Source organism: Peromyscus maniculatus, chromosome 4 (genome assembly GCF_049852395.1).
Source record: "Peromyscus maniculatus bairdii isolate BWxNUB_F1_BW_parent chromosome 4, HU_Pman_BW_mat_3.1, whole genome shotgun sequence".
Lineage (NCBI taxonomy): Eukaryota > Metazoa > Chordata > Mammalia > Rodentia > Cricetidae > Peromyscus > Peromyscus maniculatus.
This window is the reverse complement of record NC_134855.1, coordinates 122356962-122379211: the sequence shown is the minus strand read 5'-3', so window position 1 is coordinate 122379211 and position 22250 is coordinate 122356962. Positions and strand designations below refer to the sequence as shown.

Here is a 22250-nt window from a genome sequence, read left to right as displayed (position 1 = left end):
AGCTGAAGGCGGGCTGGAGAGATGGCTCAGAGGTTAAGAGCACTGACTGCTCTTCCAGAGGTCCTGAGTTCAATTCCCAGCAATCACATGGTGGCTCACAACCATCTGTAATGAGATCTGCTGCCCTCTTCTGGCCTGCAGGCATACATGCTGTATACATAATAATAAAAAAAATAAAATCTTTAAAACAAAACAAAACAAAACCGTTGTGACCAACACAAAGTTTAAAAAAAAAAAAAAGAAAGAAAGAAAGCCGAAGGCTTAAGTTTATTTAACCAATTTCAAGTCAAGAACATTTGATCAGTCCAATGTAAGTGGGGATCATGTGTTCTGGATTGTAGCCAGTCTTTAAGTAGAACAATGGGTAAGAATTAGATTCTGAGAAAAAAAAATTATTAAAAAAGTAGACTTTTGTCAAGAGATGGAAAAAAATGATAGTTTGTTTACAAATCAAATGCATTTTTATGTAAGTTTGTCAAGTAACTTGACCTCTATATTTCCATTTTTTTTTCTTTTCTGTAAATGCAGTTAATAGCAGCTAAGAGGGATTAAGTGATTTAGTAGACATGGTGGGCATGGTTCTGGCAGGCCTTGCTCTTCTCTCCCATTAGATTACATCCCTAAAGCTAGCCACCAAGGTCCAGCTATCAAAGTATGGGAGGTCTAGCAATCAAAAGCCCCCTTTGGCTTCCCTAATTAACGTGCCCAATTAAAATTAAACGCAGGGTTTGCCCCGTACCTTTATAAACTGCCATTTTCTTATGTGCCACGTCTGTCTGCTCTCTATCCAGAGGCAGTCCTTTGTCCTTCCTGGACAAACATTCCTGCCCCTTCCCTTCCTCCTGTGTTTGTCTCTTATTCTCTGTCCTCTGTCCCTCTGGGGCAAATGAATCTCCTCTGCGCTGAGAACTTGGCCTTAGGAGTCCTGAGCTGATACTCTTCCTTTCAGACATGAAATGCTATTTAATGCTATTTCAAAGTAGTCCTTCAGTTAAGTTGTTTTTTAAGCTTCATATTTTTTTGGACAGGAATGCTCTATATTCTAGAAACCAGTGACCACACATAACCAGAAATAAAAGAATTACTTGAAGTATATTCTGCAAATCCATCTTCTCCCAGCTCCAGAACCATCCGTTGTTTCCACCTCTCCAAAAAGAAACTCTGTTCTGGTGTCATGGTCTGCTGAAGGATGCGTGTCACGCTGGGTAGCGCATCTCTTTGCAAAGGGATCTTCAAAGGACCTGAAGAAACACTTGTGTGTGGCTTCACATTTCTCTCTTCATTGAAGATAGGAAACCAGTTCTGTGGAACTCTTGCCTGCTGCTCTTGCCCTGGAGCCTTACGCTTACTGACAGGACCATAGAGTACATCGTCTTCCTCGAACAATGACTCCGGGGTCTGGACCGGGGCTCTGGACAAGACGGACCGTACTAAACGAGAGTACTTGGCCTGGTCTACTGCTTCATAAGAGTTCTTTTTCTTCTGGCCACACAAACAAGAGGAAGTGGAGAGACTCACAAGAGGGCTTGGTTTTACGGAAACTCCGTTTAAACTTCTAAGTAACCTGCACGTGGTCAGAAATGGCTTCATGTTTAGACTTCCCCCCCTCACTTTCTCTAGTCTGTAACGTTTAAAAGCATGCTGTATTCTTATCTAAAAAAGAAAAAGAAAGTGGTGTTAGATTCGAGCTGTCTTATATATCCAAACCATCAAAGTGAAGAATCACACAAGAACAAACATCAAAAGTGCACACACTAAACTTCTGACATTTGGAGAAAAATCGTTTCCAAGAAAGATTCACCAAAATTACAAGAACCAGCATTCGCTAAATGTCACTGTGCTGGCCGTTGGGGACAAGACACCCTAAACCTTTAATCTGAAGTCATGTGACCAGGCCTGGTGGCACTGGCCAGGAAACTTAGTACCTGTGAGGTGGAGAAAGGATGACTGTGAGTTTCAGGTTAGCTTAGCTTTGTCTCAAAAAACAAAACCAACCCCACCCCACCCCACCCCCGCCCACCACACACACACACACACACACACACACCCCAAAACCAAATTCACAAATCTTACTCTACACTTAAACACCGGCACCTATATACAAAACTTTGTTGTTGTTTTGTTTTTCGAGACAGGGTTTCTCTGTGTAGTCCTGGAACTCACTTGGTAGCCCAGGCTGGCCTCGAACTCACCGAGATCCGCCTGCCTCTGCCTCCACGCGAGCTGGGATTAAAGGCGCGCGCCACCACCGCCGGGGCCAAACTCTTTATTAACCCCTCTGCATGGGCATTTCTCGTTAATTCCCCACACCCTTTAAAGTGGGGGCTACTATGACCCCGTGGTACCGGACTTGGGACGGGAACCCCTGCAGGTCACGTGGCGCAGGGGGGTGGGAGGCGGGGAACTGTGGCCCCCGGTGCTCAGGGAAGCGACTATTTACATGGACGCTCGGCCTCCTGCAGGGCCCCGTCGGTACCTGAGCCACCACCGCGTCTGGGAGCCCGGGGCGCGACCAACCTCCCGGGACCCGTACTTTTGTGCGTCCCGCGCTTTTCCCGAGAGAGAGGCGTCCCCAGCATGCCCCGCGCCGCTCGCGCCTCACGCGCTCCTCCTCCCCCGAAGCGGAGGCCTGGGCGCCTCCAGGCCTCGCGCCTCCGCTCTCGCGGGATCTTGCGCACGTCACCGCCCGCCGCCATCTTGGACTCTGGCCGGGCCATAAATCCCCCCGGCGGTGGCTCGCGCCCTTTCTCGAGGCGCGCCTTCCCCGGGAGAGGGGCTCGGATCTCGCGTCCCCGTCCCGGCCTTGCGGTGCTGGTGTCCGCGTGGCGCGGAGCGAGGGTAGGCCCCGCGTTGCTTCTTTGCCCGGCTCCAAGATGGACGGCAGCGGGGACGGGGGAGGCCTGCTCTGGGGGAAGCACGTGGCGTGCCGCTGGCCTGCGCCCGGGGCTGCTGGGATGGTGGCGGAGTCCGGCGGCCTCCAGCCGCCGTCCGGCAGGGAGGCCGGCGGAGGCGGGGCCGCGGCCGCCCCTGAAAGGCGCCCCGGCGGCGGCCCAGCCTCTTCTTTCCTCGCACAGCCAGACAGCCCTTGCTCGAGGCCCGCGTCGCCATGGCCGCGGTTCCCGAGTTGCTGGAGCAGCAGGATGAGGACCGCAGCAAGGTGAGATCCTCCCTGCTTCGCTACCGAAAGTCGGAGGTCCCTCCGGCCTCCCGGGGCCGGCTGTTCCTTCTCCCGGGTTCGGGCGGTCCTCGCAAGCGAAATCTGCAAGATTTCAAGCACTTGCGAGACCCGGAGCTCCCCTCCACCCATTCCCAACGGCCCCTTTATAAGTGCTTCCCTGTGGGGTCTCAGTGCACCCTCATTCTCTGACCAAGGAGAACCAGACGGACAGGACCCTGATTCTTCTGCTCTTGGTGTTGAGCCTCTGCCAGTCATTCGAGTGCGGCTGGTGCCCGAAGACCTTAGGAGCGCGTTTAAAGGCTCCTAAAACTTAACTCCTTGGTCATTGGAAAGTGAATCGGAGGTTCGCTGGCGATTCCTACCCCCTTTTAAGAAAACGGGGCCTTTTCCTTTAAGCAAGTGGGAAAATTCCATCAAGAATCTGTAGCATCTTTCTTGCAACTTAAAAAAGCTATTTGTGTCCTTGTGGGAGTTGTAATTTTTAGTAAATCCTGTGTGTTGATGTAAGCCCCGGGCTGCAAATAGCCTGAGGTCTGATGCCATAAACGGAGATTACTATATAGACAGTTAAAGATCCCACTTTTATTGGTTCTTTAAATTTGAATTTTTCATTGCGCAAATAGGTTATGGGTCAAGATTTTGTGTGCAGAATCGTCAGTATAGTTTTCCCAACAAATGAGCTTAAAAGGAATCCTAGAAAAATATTAGGAGTTCTTACGTATCTTTGAATGGACAAACTTTCATCTAGTAAGTAAATGCCAGTCTGGAGCACCAGTTGGATTGACCCAACAACGGTATTGTTGGAACAAGGGTACTGTATTGAGATAGAGCTTGGTAGGTGATGTTTTATTTCTTTTACATTAGAAGAATTAGCAACTTTTCTTTCTCCTATCATTTATTATAACAGGTGCTGGGTGGGATTTTGATGGCTGTTTTTTCTCGTTTTCTGATACCTGTTTCCTTGTAGCTTGGAGCAGAATCAGCTATGTAAAATGACGTATATTAATTGCTAATAGATTTTAAAAGTGCGTTCACCATCACCCTGATCCAGCAAAACTGGAGATTAAGGGTTTAGTGAGTGCAAGCCAAGCACATACCTACAGTGGAGGAAATTACACAGCTTTTGCTTCCTTCTCGTTTTGAGTTAGAGAAATACTGAGATAAATTACTGCTTTTAGCACGTGGTTTCATTTTTGTCGCCTGAACCGTACTAGGCAGTGGCAGATCTGGTCTAGATGGCAGGAGTTATCTGAAGGAAATTTGGCAAGTGTCAAGATGGAACTGGAGTCCAAGTTGGGCAAATTTTGTCAACTAATATATTTTACAATTTTAAGTACTCTAATTACTTAGCTTTTTTGTTTTTGGAGACAAGGTTTCTCTGTAGCTTTGGAGCCTGTCCTGGAACTCGCTCTGTGGACCAAGGTGTCCTCGAACTCAGAAGTCCACCTGCCTCTGTCACCTGAGTGCTGGGATTAAAGGTGTGCACCACCACCACCTGGCACACCTTTCTTGTCAGGCTTCCAGTTACAGAAAGTCATTAAGTATTTGACATCATAGTAGATTCATTGTGTGTATTGGTGGGATCCGTCTAAATTAGGGTAAATCAAGTGCAGCAGCATTGTGTTGGGGTGTTGTGATTGTCCCTGGGTATTCAATTTTGACTAGATGGCCTGTAATTCCATTTTGCTAAGGCAGAAGGCTCCCTCAAGGCCAGCCTGGACTAGATAGTGACCCATTGCCTCCGAAGAAGAAAACTCTGAAAGGGTGTGGGATCCCATGCCTTTAATTCCAGCATTTGGGAGGCAGAGGCAGGAGGATCTCTGGAGACCAGCCTGGTAGATAGTGGGGCTGTATGGAGATCTGTCCCAAAAAAGGAAAACTCTGAAATGAGATTGAAAGTTGAGCCTATTTTAGCACTTTGTATTCTGCTGCCATTTTTAACTAGGGATTCTCCTTGTTAGAGAGGGCTGGGAATGTAGCAGTGGTAGCTTGTTCGTCTAACATGAGCAATGCCCTGAAGCCAATCCTTAGTGCCTATAACAATTTTGACTGGAACTTGCACTAACGTACTTAATGAAGGACATTTGCTTAGATGTACGTAGTGACAAATTTGTAAGTTTAACTGCTGCTGCTGTTTCTCTATAGATACTTCAATTAACTGTGATTGTTAGTTATAGACAGTCTTGAACTTTGATCAGTACCGTAGCAAGTCTAAATTTATCAATTTTGTGCAGTCAAGTTTCACACTGTAGTCATATGACTCAGGAAGTGTGGCTTCTCAAAGCTGCCCACGCCTTAGTTCTGGATCAGCAACTTGCACATGGTGTCTTAGTGTCCCATTTGTGTATACTTCAGCCGGTTATGGTGTTCAGGTTTTGGCTGCAGAAAGAAGTCTGCCAGCTTTTAGAGAATTTTTCTGGGTTTGACTTACTGTGATCTAGTGCTTATAAGTCGGGCTTTCTATGAAACCTAAGCACTAGTGAAATTGTGTTTTGGGAGCCTGTCTTTTCCATAGTAGATGGCTAGAGATGACAGTAGTCACCTGTCTATCTGTCAGCATTGTCAGATGTCCTTTGGCACTGAGCAAATTTACCCTTAGTTGAGAAGCAATCCTGAGGTTAAACTAGCTTTCTAAAATGATGTGATGAGAAGGGTGAAGTTTGCCAGTTTATTGCAAGGGTTTAAATGTATGGTTGATGGGTTGTGAAGGTTTAATACTACATTAAACTTGGATTGTTGAGCATTGGAGACCTTTTCCAGATATTATGAGGAACTTTAACAAGTTCTCTGCATTTAATTTAGCATGTCAACAGTACAGCTGTGTTCACTCTATTTGTGAGTGATGTGTATGCTAGGTTTGTATTTGGGGAACCTGAGGTTCTTTTGCTACAGCCCTCACAAAACATTGTGGGCCAGAATTCCACTTCACCTAGAAATGGATTGCTGATTGGTCTTACTGTTGCTGAATGTGGCTAACCATACCTGCAACCCTAGCATACTACTCAGGAAGCTTAAGCTAGAGGATCCAGGATATTGGTCTGCATAGACTGCCTAGTAGAATAGTAGCAAGCACACACACTTTAAAATTATGCTGTTTGGGCATTATGTTGAGCAGTTAAGTGAGAACAGTTTTGTAGGTAGAAACCTGAATGTCTTCAATTATCAAGAGTTCAAAAATGTAGTGTGGTTACAATCTTGTAATTTTGTTATTTTTTGAGAGAGGGTTTCTCTGTGCCCTGGCTGTCCTGGAACTGTAGACCAAGCTGGCCTCAAACTCGAGTTTGTTTCTGTTTCCGGAGTGCTGGGATAGCTTTTTTTTTTTTTTTTTTTTTTTTTTTTTTTTTTTTGAGGAAACAGTTTCATTCTTTGTAATCGGGAGGGAACTACAGGGCAGACATCTTGTGGTAAGCTTACTTAAGTAATACCTAAATTGGGAAAATTTTCTGTATGCACTAACTTTCCAAAAGTGCCTTCATTGCCAACATGTACCCTCCCTCCCCCTTTTTATTTTTTATGTTTGTGGACACAAGTCAGAGGACACTTGTGGGAGTTTGTCCCCCCCCCCCCCCCCCCCCCCCCCCGTGTGGGTCCTGGGCATCAAGCTTGGATGATCAGGCTTGGCCACAAGTGCCTTCGTGCTGGCCCTGGCACCTATTTCCAGTAAGCCATTGAAGATTCTTCTTCTAAAAGAGGAAAATGGAATCTTTTGTGATTATTTGAAAATAGTCCAAATAGCTAAGATCTCTTGACGGGAATTACCTAAGGCAGCAATTTGGCATATTCTGACTAGAACTGGGCTTGCAGCCTTGTGAAATGATGATTCTGTTTATCCATTCGCTGAGTACGCTGCACTGACCTTCTTCCCAGCCTTAGTTCCTGTTCTGGGGACTTAGGGCTGAGTAGCCTCCAAATGCCCTGCTGTCTGCAGTGTTCTACTGTGGATTGCTTGTGTGATGGTAGACTACACTGGTAAGAGTGGCTAGTGTCAGCAGGGATGGGTCTCTCTGGGTTCCATCTCACTAAGATGAGTGGTGCAAATCTGATCACTTCCTGCAGCCCTTCTAGTTCATATTTATAAGTTATTACATTAATTGCGTGAGTATGCATCTCCCACTTGTGGAGGTGAGAGGAGAGTGGCCTGGCTGGCTGAGCCGTTTAAAGGGAGAGTTGGTATAGTGCTTGTGGATACTTCAGTTGCTTTTTGTGCGCTAGGACCACAGTATTGATAGAATACATACAGACAGATGAATTACATAAAGTTAGTTAGCTTCAGGGTAGGAGTAAACAGTAGGACTGATAACTTGATTCACTTAATATCAACATTTGAATTTAGGACTGTTCTTCCTGTGGTATGTATATTTTTCTGCATTAGAAATGGGAAATAGAAAAATAATTTAAATATAAACAAGTAGTTTTTTGTAATAAATTTCTTTTTAATGATAAAATAAAATGGAAATAATAGGAAATGACACTGTATATGGCTCCCCCACCCTCACCCCAGGATTACTTTGTGTAGCCCCAGATGTCCTGGAACTTGCTCAGACCAGGCTGGCCTCTTAACACATCCACATGCACTGCTTGGCTCTGTATGACTTAACACTGTACTAAATGGGGCTAGATTAACAAAGCATTCTGAGTGAGGGACACTGGTCTAAAGGAGAACGTGCAAGTGTTGTGACAACCTGAGCAGTTACCGTTGGTGACCTGTACTTGAAACAGTTTTAAAGCTGCTTGACCAATAAGCAATACTTTAATCTTGAATCCCAGCAGAGGCAGGCAGATCTTGAGTTCAAGGCCAGCCTGGTCTACATATCGAGCACCAGGCCTTCAGCAATAATTAACAGTGATTCTTGACCTCTGTGAAGTGGGTAAATATAGGGAAGTACAAAGTTTATGTGAGGGTGGGCATTGTTTTAGATTTGATTTACAAATAGCTTAAGGGGTCTCAGCAAGAGGTAACTGATTAAAAATCTGGGTTGCCCAAGGTTGGGTTTGGTTCTGAAGTATGCTTACCACATGGTTATCTTCTCTCTTCTGATGTAAATGAATTTTCCCTTCTATCCCCAAGGCATTTGCCCCAAATTAGGCCCATAATTGGCCAATACTGTGAATAACCAGTACCTTCATGCTTCAAGATTCAGGGAAAGGGAGGGACTATCTCAGCCTTGAATGGGGCTTGCTTTTAGAGTCTAGCAGTTAAGCTCCCAGTACACATGTCAGCAGCTCATGCCTGTGACACTAGCTCCAGGGGATCTCATGCGGCCTCAGCAACAAGGGAACAGACACACACACACTAAAATTAATTTTTCTTTAGAAGATTCACGGGGTCTAGGCTGACAGTACCCCCAAGAGTCAGTGACAGTCTAAGAGACTCCCCAAAATATAGGCTATTGGTATTGCCCTTGGTTCTTCCAGGGGTGGAAAGTCCATACTATTGCTGAAGACACCATACACTTCAGACCGAGGCCCTGTGAGCTGGAAAACTGACCTGATAGGAAAGACTTCTTTGAGGACTAGCTTTCCTGGTACCAGGAGGTGCTGTGCAAGTTTCAAGGAGGGAAGCAGTCAACATTCCTACCTAACTGGTGTCTGTGAACTACAAACAATTATGACCAGCACGGCACTATAACCCTAAGAGTGCAGTATATTGGTGCCTTTCTCACCAACAGCTCTAGTTAAACTTAGGATCCCCTCTAGGGATCCTAATACCTGATATTGGAGACCAAGCCTAATGAAGTCATGAGTTTGGCGGAGAACCTAGCACAGACAGTTAACTAAACCAGCGTAATTCCTAACTACATTCTAAACATTTCTCCTTGTAACTACAGGTATGTGTAGCTCTCATCCCTCATTAAGGAACTAATCTTTACAATAGACAGACCATTATAGAACAATCACAACCAATCAAAATGTAGTTATGGAGGCCAGTCCCAACTGCTGTATCTGTAAGGCTCAGGGATCATTGCAGAAGAGGAGGGGACAGGAAGATTCTAAGAGCCTAAGCAACAGGAAGTTTACTGTGGGATTGTGTCTCCTAGGAAAACACACATGTAACATAGACTGAGTGAGGTGTACCTGTGTATTTAGGAGCATGTATGTGTTTGTAAGTAACCATTGAAAGAGGAGACCATGGATTTGAAGAATGAGGAGTATATGGGAATGTTTGAAGGAAGGAAGTGGAGGGGTGTGGTATAATTAACTGCATTATAGTTTTCAAAGATTGATGAAGTAGGTGACAAGAAGGTTGCCACCCTTCTACCCTTGGGCATGGTTTATTTAGCAAATGCTGTCTGGTTTTGGACTACTGGGTGTTGGTTTTGCTAGCTAAGCATAAACAGGAATGCTAATGTTTTAATCTGCTTGGTGGTTCTGGAATGAGGATACAAGTGCTGACTTAGTTCTGAGCATTGCACAACTTTTTACTGATGTGTGTGGATGTAAGTGGTAGGAGCTATATACCCCTTTGTGATGTCAGTGTAAGAAGATAGAACCAGATGATAGTTACTCCGTGGTGGACTCCATTGTCACTTTGCCTATAGTACTTAAACCCTATTTACTTGATCACTTACCCCCCTGGGTCCTTCTACCATAGTGTCAAAGGTAGTCCAATGAGTTTTTTAGGCTTCTGAGTTTGCTAGACTCATGAGCAAAGGTTAAGGATTTGTCAACATTTACAGCGGTTCTCAGCCTTTGGGGGTTGCATACCAGATTTTTACATTACAATTCATAACAGAAGCAAAATTACAGTTATGAAGTAGCTACAATAATTTTATTCTTTGGGTCATGCAGCATAAGAAACTAAGTTGACAACCACTGAAAAGCATGTTAACTCTTTAGTAACCGAGGTTTCTGACTTTTTTTTTTTTTAAAGAATAAGGAAATGAGCCTGGTGTGGTGGCAGCTCATGCCTTTAATCCCAGCATTTGGGAAGCAGAGGCAGGCAGATCTCTGAGTTCAAGGCCAGGCCAACCAGGGCCCCACATGAAACCATGTCTCAAAAAAAAGGGAGAGAATAAGGAAATTACTCAGAAGTATGGACATTGTTGCTGAGTTCTAGAAAATGTCCCAGAGATTGGCTGCCCTTGTATACCTACTAGTGCTGCCATTTCTAAGGCCTAAGATCCCACCTGACCATAACAGTCATGAAAGATGGAATGACAGTTTGCCTTTGAAGTTTATATGTTGATGATTTTTGGAGGCTGTGTCTACTTAATAGTAACTAACTTTCAGAAGGAAGGTTGCTTATCAGAAATGTCAGAACTAAGCAAAATTGTGATTAAAAAGTCCCTTGGCCTTCAGGCTTTTAAATATGTCTAACCTCTTGACATACTCTGATTATAGAATAAAACTCATGTTCCGTAGGTACGCTTATTCTATATTATGTCATAAATATGCATGTTGCTTAGCTAAAGACTGTCTACAGGGATCTCAAATGGGCATGTAAGAAACTGAACAGAGTAGTTGAGAAAACAAAAGTGCTTATGCTAAGATGTCAGGACTGTTTGGGTATGATGATATGGTAGCATTTGTATAAAGTTTTTGTTGTTGTTGTTGTTGTTGTTGTTGTTGTTGTTGTTGTTGTTTCCAAGACAAGGTTTCTCTGTAGCCCTGGCTGTCCTGGAACTCACTCTGTAGAGCAGACTGGCCTTGAACTCAACAGATGTACCTGCCTCTGGCTCCTTAGTGCTGGGATTAAAGGCATGGGCCACCACCGCTGGGTAGTTAAATACATTTCTAAACACCTGGTTTTTGAAAATGCTTTCTAAAACTATATTTCATACAGTATATTTTGAACATATTCATACATACCAGATCCTTCTATAACCACCCTCCCATCTCTTCCTGTACCCAACTTTGAGATTTTTTTCTCTTCCTGCATCAAGTCCAGTTTGTGTTGCCCAGCTGATCTTGCGAGTGGGGCCTGCCAAACTCGCTTCTGTGCAAAGAAGAAAAACAGCTGGATCTAGTGAATCTATTTCTTGAAAGAGTTTGCTTTGTTTCATTAGGGTTTGTGTTATGTTTATTGTTTTGTGTTATGGTGGTACTGGAGGGAGGTTCAGTTCCCAGATTGAAGTAGAGGTCTAGTTACCTTTCTACTCAGGATCCTTACACCTGAGAGTGCCATCTCCGACTATGCCAGTCTGAGCTAGTGTGGACCGTTTTACTGGGTAATGGAGGGTGGGGACAGTCTCACCATGTAGACCAGGCTGGCTTTGAACTCACAGAGATCTGTGTAGACCTTTTAGATCTTGGGATGGTCTGGCCTGTGGGCAGCCTACCATAGATCACATCATTAAAAAGAATGCTTGCTGGCTCCCTCTACCGGTAGGAAGTCTAATAATTAAAATGTATTTCAGCTGAGATCTGTGTCTGTGGACCTGAATGTTGACCCTTCGCTTCAGATCGACATACCTGATGCACTCAGTGAGAGAGATAAGGTCAAATTTACAGTACACACCAAGGTAAGTGACAGAATAACCTTAGCAGTAACTGCTAGTACTGGGTTGAGTTTTCAGAAGAGTGCAAAGAGAGTTCATGAGTTGATTGAAATGGTTGCTTTTAGGGGCAGTGTGGCAAACTCCTGAAAACATGAGCTTCTGTCTTGCCTGTTGAGGGCTCAGTGTTGTACTGTTGCTTCCTTTCTGCTAGGGTGGAGCCCTTAATAAGCAAATGTGTAGGCACAGATGCTTCCACAGCTTTGACTCTCCCTTTTGGTTTTCATTTGCATATGAGGTAAATCATTGGAAAAGGAAGCCAAGGACAATTTCCAGAGCCATAGTAAACTGTAGTGAAGACATTTAACATTAATATGCTTGCTGTTTTGTTTTTATGACTAGGGGAGGGTTCATTGTGGAAATTATTAACTTCTTAGAACTTTTACTAATCTTTGCTGTTTCACACACAGCGAGCTTCAAAAGGGCTTGTGAAAAGAATTTCCTAGAGATGAATGAGACTTGAGCTACCTAGGTTTGTGATACTGATCGTGATACTCCCATAGTGCAGCCTAGGAGATCTAAAGCCTTTTTTTTTTAATCAGATGGTGGGTTACCACTTACTTCCTCCCTCTCTTTACAGACCACACTGCCCACATTTCAGAGCCCAGAGTTTTCTGTTACAAGGCAACATGAAGACTTCGTGTGGCTGCACGACACTCTTACTGAAACAACAGATTATGCCGGACTTATTGTGAGTTCTGTGTCTTGCAGTGGTTTGTAAAAAGTCTCATTTCTTCTGCCTATTTTTCATTTATTTTTTGTCTATTAACTGTTGTTGGCAACATTTAAAAATGTGCTAGTACAGGAGTGGTGAGATGAGCACAGAGGTCTATGCTGGTATATTGTAGAACAAAGTCTTATCTAACTTTATTTTTGGTTTTTCTCTAGTTATGTGTAAATGTGTCTGTGTGAGTACGAGTGTGGATGCCCACAGGTCAGAAAGTGTCTTTTCCCCTAGAGCTGGGAGTTCATGGTGGGTGTAAGTACATGAGTGCTGTGAATTGAACATAACCACTGAGCCATCTCTCCAGCCCTCTGTCTCCCCTCCACAGCCACACCAAGTACCAGTAGGATTTATTTCCAAGAAACCTGAGCATTAGCATACAGTAAAATTCCTTAGTGGTGCTTACAGTGATGGAGACAGTTGGCAGAGCTTATGGGTAGTTTTTAAATGAATTGAAATAGGTGTCCTGTCCAACTGGGCAGAATGAAGAATCTGCCCAGTAGTGATTTCTCTCTGATTCTTTGACAGTGGATTTCATAGCCTAAGAGGAACTGGAATTCTTAAGTCCTGTCTCTGCTCTGAGGTGCTTTATACCGTAGCTGGCTGAAACTTTTTTACATTGAATTAGGTTGATATTTGATATTTGCTCAGAATGTTCTGTTAATTAAAACATAATAAACTTGGTTTTGTGATATGGAGTATTAAATAAACTAGGTAGGAACTCTACCCCTGAGTTAGATCTCCAGCACCAAAATGAGAATCTTTGAGAATGGAGGAATTCCTTTTGGTGTGAGGAAGCCTCGTTCTTAATGGTTAGTTGTTAGCATTAATTGTGCCTGTTGTGAGCTGACAGTGGAACAGCGTGTGTGTGCTGTGGTGCTTTGCCAGCTGTCTAAGACTGAAAAGAGCAATCAATGCTCTACTGTGAGGAGGAGTTTTGTTTCTGTTTCTTAGACAGTTTTTCTATATATCCTGGCTATCCTAGAACTATCTCTGCATAGCTTTGCGCCTTTCCTGGAGCTCACTTGGTAACCCAGGCTGGCCTCGAACTCACAGAGATCCGCCTGGCTCTGCCTCCCGAGTGCTGGGATTAAAGGTGTGCGCCACCACCGCCCGGCTAATTCTTTTTCAAAGGATTAGAAAGAATAAAGTTTGTATGAAATGGGAGCTGATTTTTAGCTAGCTTGACTGGGGTGGCCATCTGTATTGGCAGAGCTGATGAGATGACAGTACCCCATATATGGCCACTGGGGTAAGATTACCTGCCTCTGCTACAGATCCCTCCTGCTCCTACAAAGCCCGATTTTGATGGCCCTCGAGAGAAGATGCAGAAACTGGGAGAAGGGGAAGGATCTATGACAAAAGAAGAATTTGCAAAGATGAAGCAAGAACTGGAAGCGTAAGTGAATTTTCTTGCTCTCGTAAGAAGTGCACGGGAACCAAATGGGAAGGACTGATGTTCAAAATAGATCTATGTGTTGCCTATTGCCATTTTCTAAACTACATTTTGTAGATTTTGACAGGTTATATGATGTACTTCTGGAACTTTGCTAGATGGTAGCAAATACTGTTTGTTGCAGAATCTTCTGAATGACCACATAGTTGCCTTGAAAGAGGAGGCCAGGTTCACAGATTATAACACCTTAAAGTTTGCACACAAACCAGCTAGTTATGAGCCAGCAAGTGTGCCTGAAACGTTAGAAGTACTGTGTGCTTTTTTCCCTTAAATCTCTGCGTGTGTGTGTGTGTGTGTGTGTGTGTGTGTGTGTGTGTGTCTGTCTGTCTGTCTGTCTGTCTGTCTGTCTGTCTGTCTTGGATTTCTTTATCTTGACTCAGAAGCACTCCCTTCCACCATTAGCCTATTTCGACAACTCTTTATTATCAGGCCTGCACTAACAGTGGTACTCATGTCCCTGCAGAATGAAAGAGGTTTCAATCTTTAAAGACAGGAATAAGATCTTGTTCTTGCTGATTACAGCAGTAATTGCATGTAAGCTTGGAGTCTCAGACTGGATACAACAAATTCAGCTACCACTGCAGCACTTTTTACCTTCTTTAGTTCAGTCTACGAATTCCAGAATGGCAGCTGCCTTATTTAATTAGCTACTGAATTGAATCATAATGTTTAGGTCGAGTCTAGTTGCATTATTTTCCTTAGTGATCATGAGCAAAAGAGTGGAGGTAAGGAGCGAGCTGTATTGAGCAGGAACTGAGCAATGCTAACTGAATTCTTTGTGCACATGTTTTTTCAGTGAGTATCTCGCTGTCTTTAAGAAGACTGTGTCTTCCCATGAAGTCTTTCTTCAGCGGCTTTCTTCTCACCCTGTTCTCAGTAAAGACCGAAACTTTCATGTTTTCCTGGAATACGATCAGGATGTAAGGCAATTTTTCCATTTCCATAGTTGAAATACTTCTAAAATAGGAGCTTCTTGAGTTTGAATTTATCAATACAGAAAAAGTGTGGAGAAACAATGTTTTCTCTTCCTGCTTATCCATTATAGAGGTCACTTTTTAAAAACCCACTGAAAGAGAACGGCTTCTCCCTTAGAATAATTTTCCTCCTTTTAATATTGGAAGAATTGAAATTGATTATACCTTTATTTTGTTATTTTTTAAAGCATGTTTCTTTACTTATATTAAGCAAGCCTAGGTTATGCAGCCTCTAATCCCAGCAGATTTCTGTGAGTTGGAGACCAGTGAGTCTGTACATATAGTGAGTTCTAGGAGAGCTGAGACTGCATAGTGAGACACTGTCTTAAAGGGGGAAAAAATATCTTTAAATTCTTGAAGCCTGATAGCAATAGTATCAAATAGTAGTTCTACCAACAATTGAAAAGCCTCTAGGACTCGGGGCCTCCATGGTTCAGAAATGTTAGGTTAGCCTTTGAGAATAGATAACTTAATGTTTTAGATTTTGTTTGAGAAAGGATTAAAGTACCTTGGGTGTGTTTATGCTAGTAAAACGTGTTACTTGTGTGATTACTAAAATAGTAACAGAAACATGCCATATCATAAACTGTCCTTTTGGAATTTCCTTCCTTTAGCTAAGTGTTAGGCGGAAAAATACCAAAGAGATGTTTGGTGGCTTTTTTAAAAGTGTGGTGAAGAGTGCTGATGAAGTCCTTTTTTCTGGAGTGAAGGTAAGAAGCTTAGGCTGTTTCAGAAAAGTCTTGGTTTCGTGGGAGTATATGAGTTTTCTTTGGAGAAGGGGAGTGTTTATTAATCAGGTGTTAAACATTTCTTAGGAAATGGTTTCTTTACTTTTTCAGATTTTTCAAGACGAGGTTTCTGTGTTGTCCTGGCTGTCCTAGACCAGCCTGGCCTCGAACCCAGGGACTTGTCTGCTAGCCTCTGCCTCCTGGGTGCTGGGTTAAAGATGGGCCACCATGTCTGGCAGCTTAACTTTAATTTATTTCCTCAGAATACTCTTTCTCCAACGTTAACTTTTCCATTCTTGAGTCTTCTGGGGAAGGATGTCAGTTTCTCAATTGTAAAAGAAAGTAAGCTGTGAACATGCTATGACAGGAATAAGAACCTAGTATGGAGGTAGACCAGCCTGTGGAACATGGCATGACCCTGTCTGAAAATAAGGATGGCTGCTCTGTGGTGCTGCATCACTTCCTAGTGTGCATGGAAGCCACTATTCAAGAACCGCAGAGTGCGTTGGTGCCAGCCATAGGTGAGAGTGAAAACATGTAGCTTAGCTGGACACAAGGAACTAGTGTTTTCTCTCTCTCCCTTGAGACAGGGACTCAACTTTGCAGCCTCGAATGGCCTGGCTCCACCTGCCCTTTTCCTCACAACTGCTGAGATAAAAAGTGTTTGCCACCAGACCTTGTGGAAACTAGATTTTAAATTTTACAGATACTAGATTTTACGTACTTAGTACAAGAGGAAGATGTGTTTACTAACGTTGCTATATGTTGAAATGACTGTTTTTAGATTGTGTCAAGATTACAATTAACATTGTCTGCTTGGCTTTTTGTTTGTGGAACCAGCAGGGCTGCTTTAGAAGATAATGACAAATTCCCATTCTTGTTCATGCATGCCTTAATTTCTTCACACCTAGTGCCTTCCTGTTCTTTGTAAATAATGATCTTGACAGTTATTATCTGGTACCTGGCTTTGCCTCTCCAGGGCTTGAGAAGGGAGCATAGGACACAGGTACTGAGAGAAGGGGAAGATTGGAAATGGAGTGTCTTAGACAACATGGTGTGGGTTTTATGCATATGCATTGTGGGTCGGTTGCTGTTCCTGGCAAGGGCTGTCAGGCACCAAAATTGTCGGTCTGAAATCAGCCAAATAAAAAACAAAAACATGGATACAAACCTACACAAATACAAATGATATTCAAGGCTAGGTGGCAGTGTCCCACCCAAGAGCTGCAGCACAAGAATTGGGTTGTGGAGGATATCAGTATTTATTGGCCATTCACAAAGTTGCTTTTCAAAATGATTCTCTGCTAATGCAACCTGTTAGTGTTTGATTATTTTTACCAGTCTTGGGAATTGTAAGTATGTAAGTCTTGTGATAATCTAGTATGTACTGGTTAAAATTACGATTGTTAATAACCGCTTTGGTTTGGAGGCAGGTTCTCACTGTACAGTCCAAGCTAGACTCATTTCAGTGGTGGTTGGACCTCAGCTACCAATGTGCTGGATTGCCCATATTTTCTCTAATACAAAACATATTCCTCTTCTTAACTAAGTTCCTTTTTCCTCCTTTTTAGGAGGTGGATGACTTCTTTGAACAAGAGAAGAACTTCCTTATTAACTATTACAACAGGATCAAGGATTCCTGTGCTAAAGCCGACAAGATGACCAGATGTCACAAAAGTAAATACCTTTCCCTCTCTGCTTGGCCACTTACAGCTCTGCTGTCTATGGTCTTCTCAGATAACAAGGTCTGTGCTTCTTTCTCCAGATGTTGCTGATGACTACATCCACACTGCAGCCTGCTTGCATAGCCTCGCCTTAGAAGAACCCACAGTCATCAAAAAGTAAGCAAAGTGATTCCCTAGCTTATGCAAGGGCCTTACTTAGTTCAGTCCATAGACCTCATTAAATGTTACAGTGAGGTACAATGGAAAGGAGTCCAGGGCAGGTCTAGCATTCACAAAGCCCTGGTTGGTGCCACATGCCTGTACTTCCACCACTCAGTTAGGAGGATCAGTGACGCTCAGTTATAGTGATCTTGAGGCAAGTCTGAGCTATGTGAGACCCTGTCTTTGGCAAAACAAAACAGAACAACAACAACAACAAAAAACCCCTCAAGTATTAATGCTGGTTTCAGTTCTGTCCCGGAACATAGTCTGATCAAATGTTGTTTCCAGCATCCAAGTCTTAAATGCCTTTCCCTTGTTCATTGGAACTCACACTGTAGACCAGGCTGGCCCTCAAACTCCAAGTTCTGCCTGCGTCTCTCCCAAATGCCCATACTAAGAATGTGCACCACCACCATTCTGCTAACCTTGTGTATGATTCTTGACTGGTAGTTTTAAGTATTGATAACTTTCTGTATGTCATAGAGAACTGTGACCTTCTGTATACTTTCAGGTACCTATTGAAGGTTGCAGAGCTATTTGAAAAACTGAGGGTAAGAAGTTTTGTGTTGGTCTTGGTAATATTTAGTTAAGGTCCCTAGATTTGATTTCTGCCTGACTGGTGACCTTTACTTGTTTAAACCAGAAAGTGGAAGGTCGAGTCTCATCAGATGAAGATTTAAAACTGACAGAGCTCCTCCGATACTACATGCTCAACATAGAGGCTGCAAAGGTAAGGTGGCCCATTAATCTTGCCCAACCAGAAATTTAATGCTTAAGATGTCTATTTTGTGACTGTGTGTGCATGCATGTATGTGAAGTCCTGAGAATAAACATGTGGAATTTTGCCTGCGGTGAGATACTTTTTACCCTCTTTTAAACAGGGCCTCTTACTGGCCTAGAACTCAAACAATAGGTTTCATGGTATTAGACCCATGCTTTTATTTCAAGTTAGGTGGGTTCCTAGTGCTGATTTTCAGTTTGAGGGTCAGGTGGCATTCTCTTTGACTTACTTAGCAGTAAATAGACATGTTTGATATGCTGTGCTCCATTTTCTGATACAACCTCAGTTATTGATTTAACAAGAAGGAAGTTTTCATCAAAGATTTTCAAAAAATGTTGGGAATTGGGCACCCTCATTTTAGAGATGGAGTTTGTTTGTCTCCACTCCCCCTTCCCTTCTGGTGCTGCTAAGGATCAAACTTAGAGTATGCTAGGCAACACTGTACCACTAAGCTACATCCTCAATCCCTTGTGAAGGTTTAAGATTATGCTGGATGAAGGGCTAGAGTGGTGGTCTAGCAGTTCGATATCCTGCACCCATGTCAGGTGATTTAGAACCAACTGCCTGTACCTCTAACTCTAGGGATCTGGTGCCTTCAGACTCGTGTGTGCAGGTACTTAACACATAGCAACAAAAATAAAGCCTTAGTGCTAGATAGAGAAATGGGCTACAGCCTTACCTTTTGCCATTTTAAAGTGTTGGTGCTTTTAGTCTACTTTTTAGACTTTGTGTGCGTGTCTAGACACTCATTTTCAACACATGATGTTTTTCTTTTGTTCTCTGGAGATTACATCATGGCTATTAATTTGCTTCCCAGGATCTCTTATACAGACGCACAAAAGCCCTAATTGACTATGAGAATTCAAACAAAGCTTTGGACAAGGCTCGGTTAAAAAGCAAAGATGTCAAGTTGGCTGAGACTCACCAGCAGGAATGCTGCCAGAAGTTTGAACAACTTTCTGAATCTGCAAAAGAAGGTTGAGCATTTCTTCTGTATTCAATTTTTATTTGGAAACAAATATTACAAATTATGCAGAAGTAACCCCCCATCCCCACAGGGCTGGTGTGCAGTTCTGGTAGACAGCCTCATGTTTTGAGGCTATGGGCTTGTCCCCAGTAACACAAGAAAGATGAGTTTTAATACTAAAGAAAACTTGGCTGTTTCTGTTAGGTTGTGGAGGTGCAAGAAAGTTGGCTCAGTAGCTAAGAGCACTAGCTGCTCTTGTAGAGTATCAGAGTTCAATTCTCAGCACCCACATGGTGGCTGATAGCCATCTGCATCTCCATCGGGAACTGATTACCCGCTTCCAATCCCAATCTCAGTGCGCACCAGGCATGAATATGATGAACACACATACATGCAGACAAGACTCAGAAGATAACTAAGTAAATAATTATGAAAGGACATTGTAGATGGAATAGTTTTTCTGTCCTGCTGGCCAGCTCCCCAAATAATCACACAGAGACTTAATATTAACAATAAATGTTCGGCTGATACGTTAGGCTTGTTACTAACTAGCTTTTTAACATCTAATTAGCCCATGTTTCTTATCTACGATCTGCCATGTTGTAGTACCTATTTTTAGCACAGCATGTTCATCTTGCTTCTCTGCTTCCTGGTGACTCCCCGTGACTGCACCCTTCTTCCCTGCACTCTTGGTCCACAAGTCTCACCTAACCTTTTGCTGCCTAGCTATTGGCCAGTCAGTTTTTATTAACCAGTGATAGTAATACATATTTACAGTGTACAGAAAGATTGTTCCGCAGCAGAACATTGAGATTATTGGGGAATGGGGAGTGTATTAGTTATTATAGGGATGTGTTAGAATTATCACCGTGGAATAAGAAGCAACAACATGGTAGGGGTTGAGGAAAGTTCATACCTCAACACTAAGAGACAGTAATAGTGGGTTTTATGAAAGTAGAAATCGGTCAGTGAGGCATAAGGTAGGGTCTATCCCCTTTGTTAGCACACTCCCAGATGAGATTGGCCTAAAGATGTGTGTTAGCCTGGAGCTCACCAGCACTGTCTGAGAAAGAGGCTTGAATACAAGGTATGGTCTGGGAGGCTCTCATGTATGTATCTTGTCTTGATGGGCATGAAACAAAACCAGTGTTAAGTACTAGACTGTATCTACCTCCTTAGATGCATACTTGTAGCTATGATAGGACAGTGGATTTGATTCATCCTTATCCCTCAAGTTTTCATAAGGTTTACCTACCTTATAGTGATCCATGCCTAGAATCCTACCAAGGATGTACAGGAAGTGGAGGAAAGGATTATCCCAAATTTGGGCAATCCTGGGCTACCAGTTCTTTAACCAAGGCATGCTGACCCACGTGCAGGCAGTGTGCTGTGTGGTGTTTAGTGTCTTGAATGGCTGTGTAAGGAAGTGCTGGAGGTCATTTGTGAAAGGGGCTATTTGGAAGCTATGAGTGGGGAACTTGAGCTTTCTTAGAGTTTGGTAATTTTAACTCTTTATTCCCACAGAACTGATAAACTTCAAACGGAAGAGAGTGGCAGCGTTTAGAAAGAACCTAATTGAAATGTCTGAACTGGAAATAAAGCATGCCAGAGTGAGTCCCTTTGTTAACCCAACATTTTAGGGACTTGCTCATTTGCCAGCTGATACTCCCTCTGCTGCGGAGATGGGTTGACTTGAGGTTTAGAGTATTCTTTTTTGCCTTCTTCTCACAGACCTGACAGGCCACTTTGTCAGTTCCTGCCATGATTTTTATTAGTAAGCTCTTTCTGAACCATGTGTGGTAGCACAGACCTTAAAGTCTCTTGAGTAGTAGTAAGGCTGATAACAGCAAGAGAATTTCAAGTTTGAGGACAACTTGGACTATGTAGTGAAATACTGCCATTCAATCACACATACCAAAAGGGGGGCATTTTGGTATCTTGAGTTTCATTTTCTGTTTGAGACTTTTGAACTATAGCTATGGTTTGGAACTTGCTTTGTTTATAGCCTTGGCAGCTGGTGTGGAGCTCACAGATTCACCTACTAAAAAAAAGTCATTGGCCTGTCATGTACTTGGTAACTCAGCAGAGAAACTCTGGGGTCTTACTTGAATTATGGGTTAAAGAATTTTGACACCTGTATTTAAATTACAATTGGGTTTGGGTTGGGCTCAGTGGCAGATCAGTGCCCTAGCAATAATGAAGGGCATAGATTTGGTCTCCACTAACAGCAATCCTTACTGGACTTTTCAGGGATACTGTGGTTAGTCTGGGGCAACCTGTCCTGGAGGAAAGGGTCAGCTGGATTGGCTACTTCAGATTCAGATTTCAAGAGGGTTTATTTCCTTAACTTACACATACTTTTTTCCCCCTAGAACAATGTCTCCCTCTTGCAGAGCTGCATTGACTTATTCAAGAACAACTGACCTGTCTCCACTCTGAAGAATGCCAATGTGAAAGCCAGCGTCACTTGCACTTAAACCATTACTGCAGAAGAATAGCTTTGACTAGTCTAAAAATCATGTGAATAAATATTTTGATTTCTAAAAATCTTAACATTTAACCATGTTGGTTTAAATTTTCATTGCATGTTACTTGGACATAACTAATCTTTTTCTTATGCATTTAATACCTCAAAGTAGGTAGAATCTCACAGATTCTCCTATAGATTGTCAGGAATTACTAATAAATGGTATGGAGATGTGTGCCTTCTGAGAAGCAATAGCCTGGCTCGTGTCTGTCTCAACATTTCCTGTGCCCTTACAGACATGTCAGGTGCCAATTACAAGAAATAGTAACTGCTTGTTGGCAGGTTCAGGCAATGTTCTTTAACTAGGTAGATTTTGCTCCTCTTGTCAAGGTCATTTCAGATGCTTGTACAGTAACAAGCAAGATCTCATTTGTCTTTATACACCCTTCACAGCTCCATTTTTGTGACTGGGATATAAATGCTTGAGGGAAAAGGAGAATCTGGGGTTCTGACACTCCCTGATGGTGGGGCATGTGTGTTTGGACTTGGGGTGTTTTTATATAAAGTATATAATAAAATAATCATGTTACCATA

General features: G+C 43.0%; 2 protein-coding genes and 1 non-coding gene across 6 annotated transcripts in view; 2 read left to right on the top strand and 1 right to left on the bottom strand.

Annotated features, from left to right (window-relative positions):
- Positions 1 to 2695, bottom strand: part of Mgme1 (mitochondrial genome maintenance exonuclease 1) — a 9819-nt gene extending 7124 nt beyond the window's left edge. The window contains exons 1-2 of one of the 4 annotated variants that reach the window (XM_006984462.4): positions 2477 to 2695; positions 1086 to 1653 (exon numbers count right to left, since the gene is read on the bottom strand). In XM_006984462.4, the coding sequence (XP_006984524.1) occupies positions 1086 to 1590 (505 nt within the window). In that variant the 5' untranslated portion in view covers positions 1591 to 1653; positions 2477 to 2695. Of the gene's footprint in view, positions 1 to 1085; positions 1654 to 2163 lie in introns of all 4 variants that reach the window. The other 3 variants (XM_006984463.4, XM_016002963.3, XM_042276377.2) reach the window with 3 other exon arrangements.
- On the top strand, positions 2690 to 22250 carry Snx5 (sorting nexin 5). The gene is made up of 14 exons (XM_006984461.4): positions 2690 to 2838; positions 3075 to 3157; positions 11536 to 11640; positions 12254 to 12364; positions 13675 to 13796; positions 14650 to 14773; positions 15442 to 15537; positions 17127 to 17232; positions 17321 to 17396; positions 17953 to 17992; positions 18085 to 18171; positions 19040 to 19199; positions 20714 to 20799; positions 21562 to 22250. Exons 2-14 carry the CDS (start codon positions 3107 to 3109, stop codon positions 21610 to 21612), a joined length of 1215 nt encoding a protein of 404 aa, XP_006984523.1. The 5' UTR covers positions 2690 to 2838; positions 3075 to 3106; the 3' UTR covers positions 21613 to 22250.
- LOC121829238 (small nucleolar RNA SNORD17) lies at positions 6987 to 7225 on the top strand. The gene has a single exon (XR_006072020.1). It is a non-coding gene; the product is annotated as a small nucleolar RNA SNORD17 (small nucleolar RNA).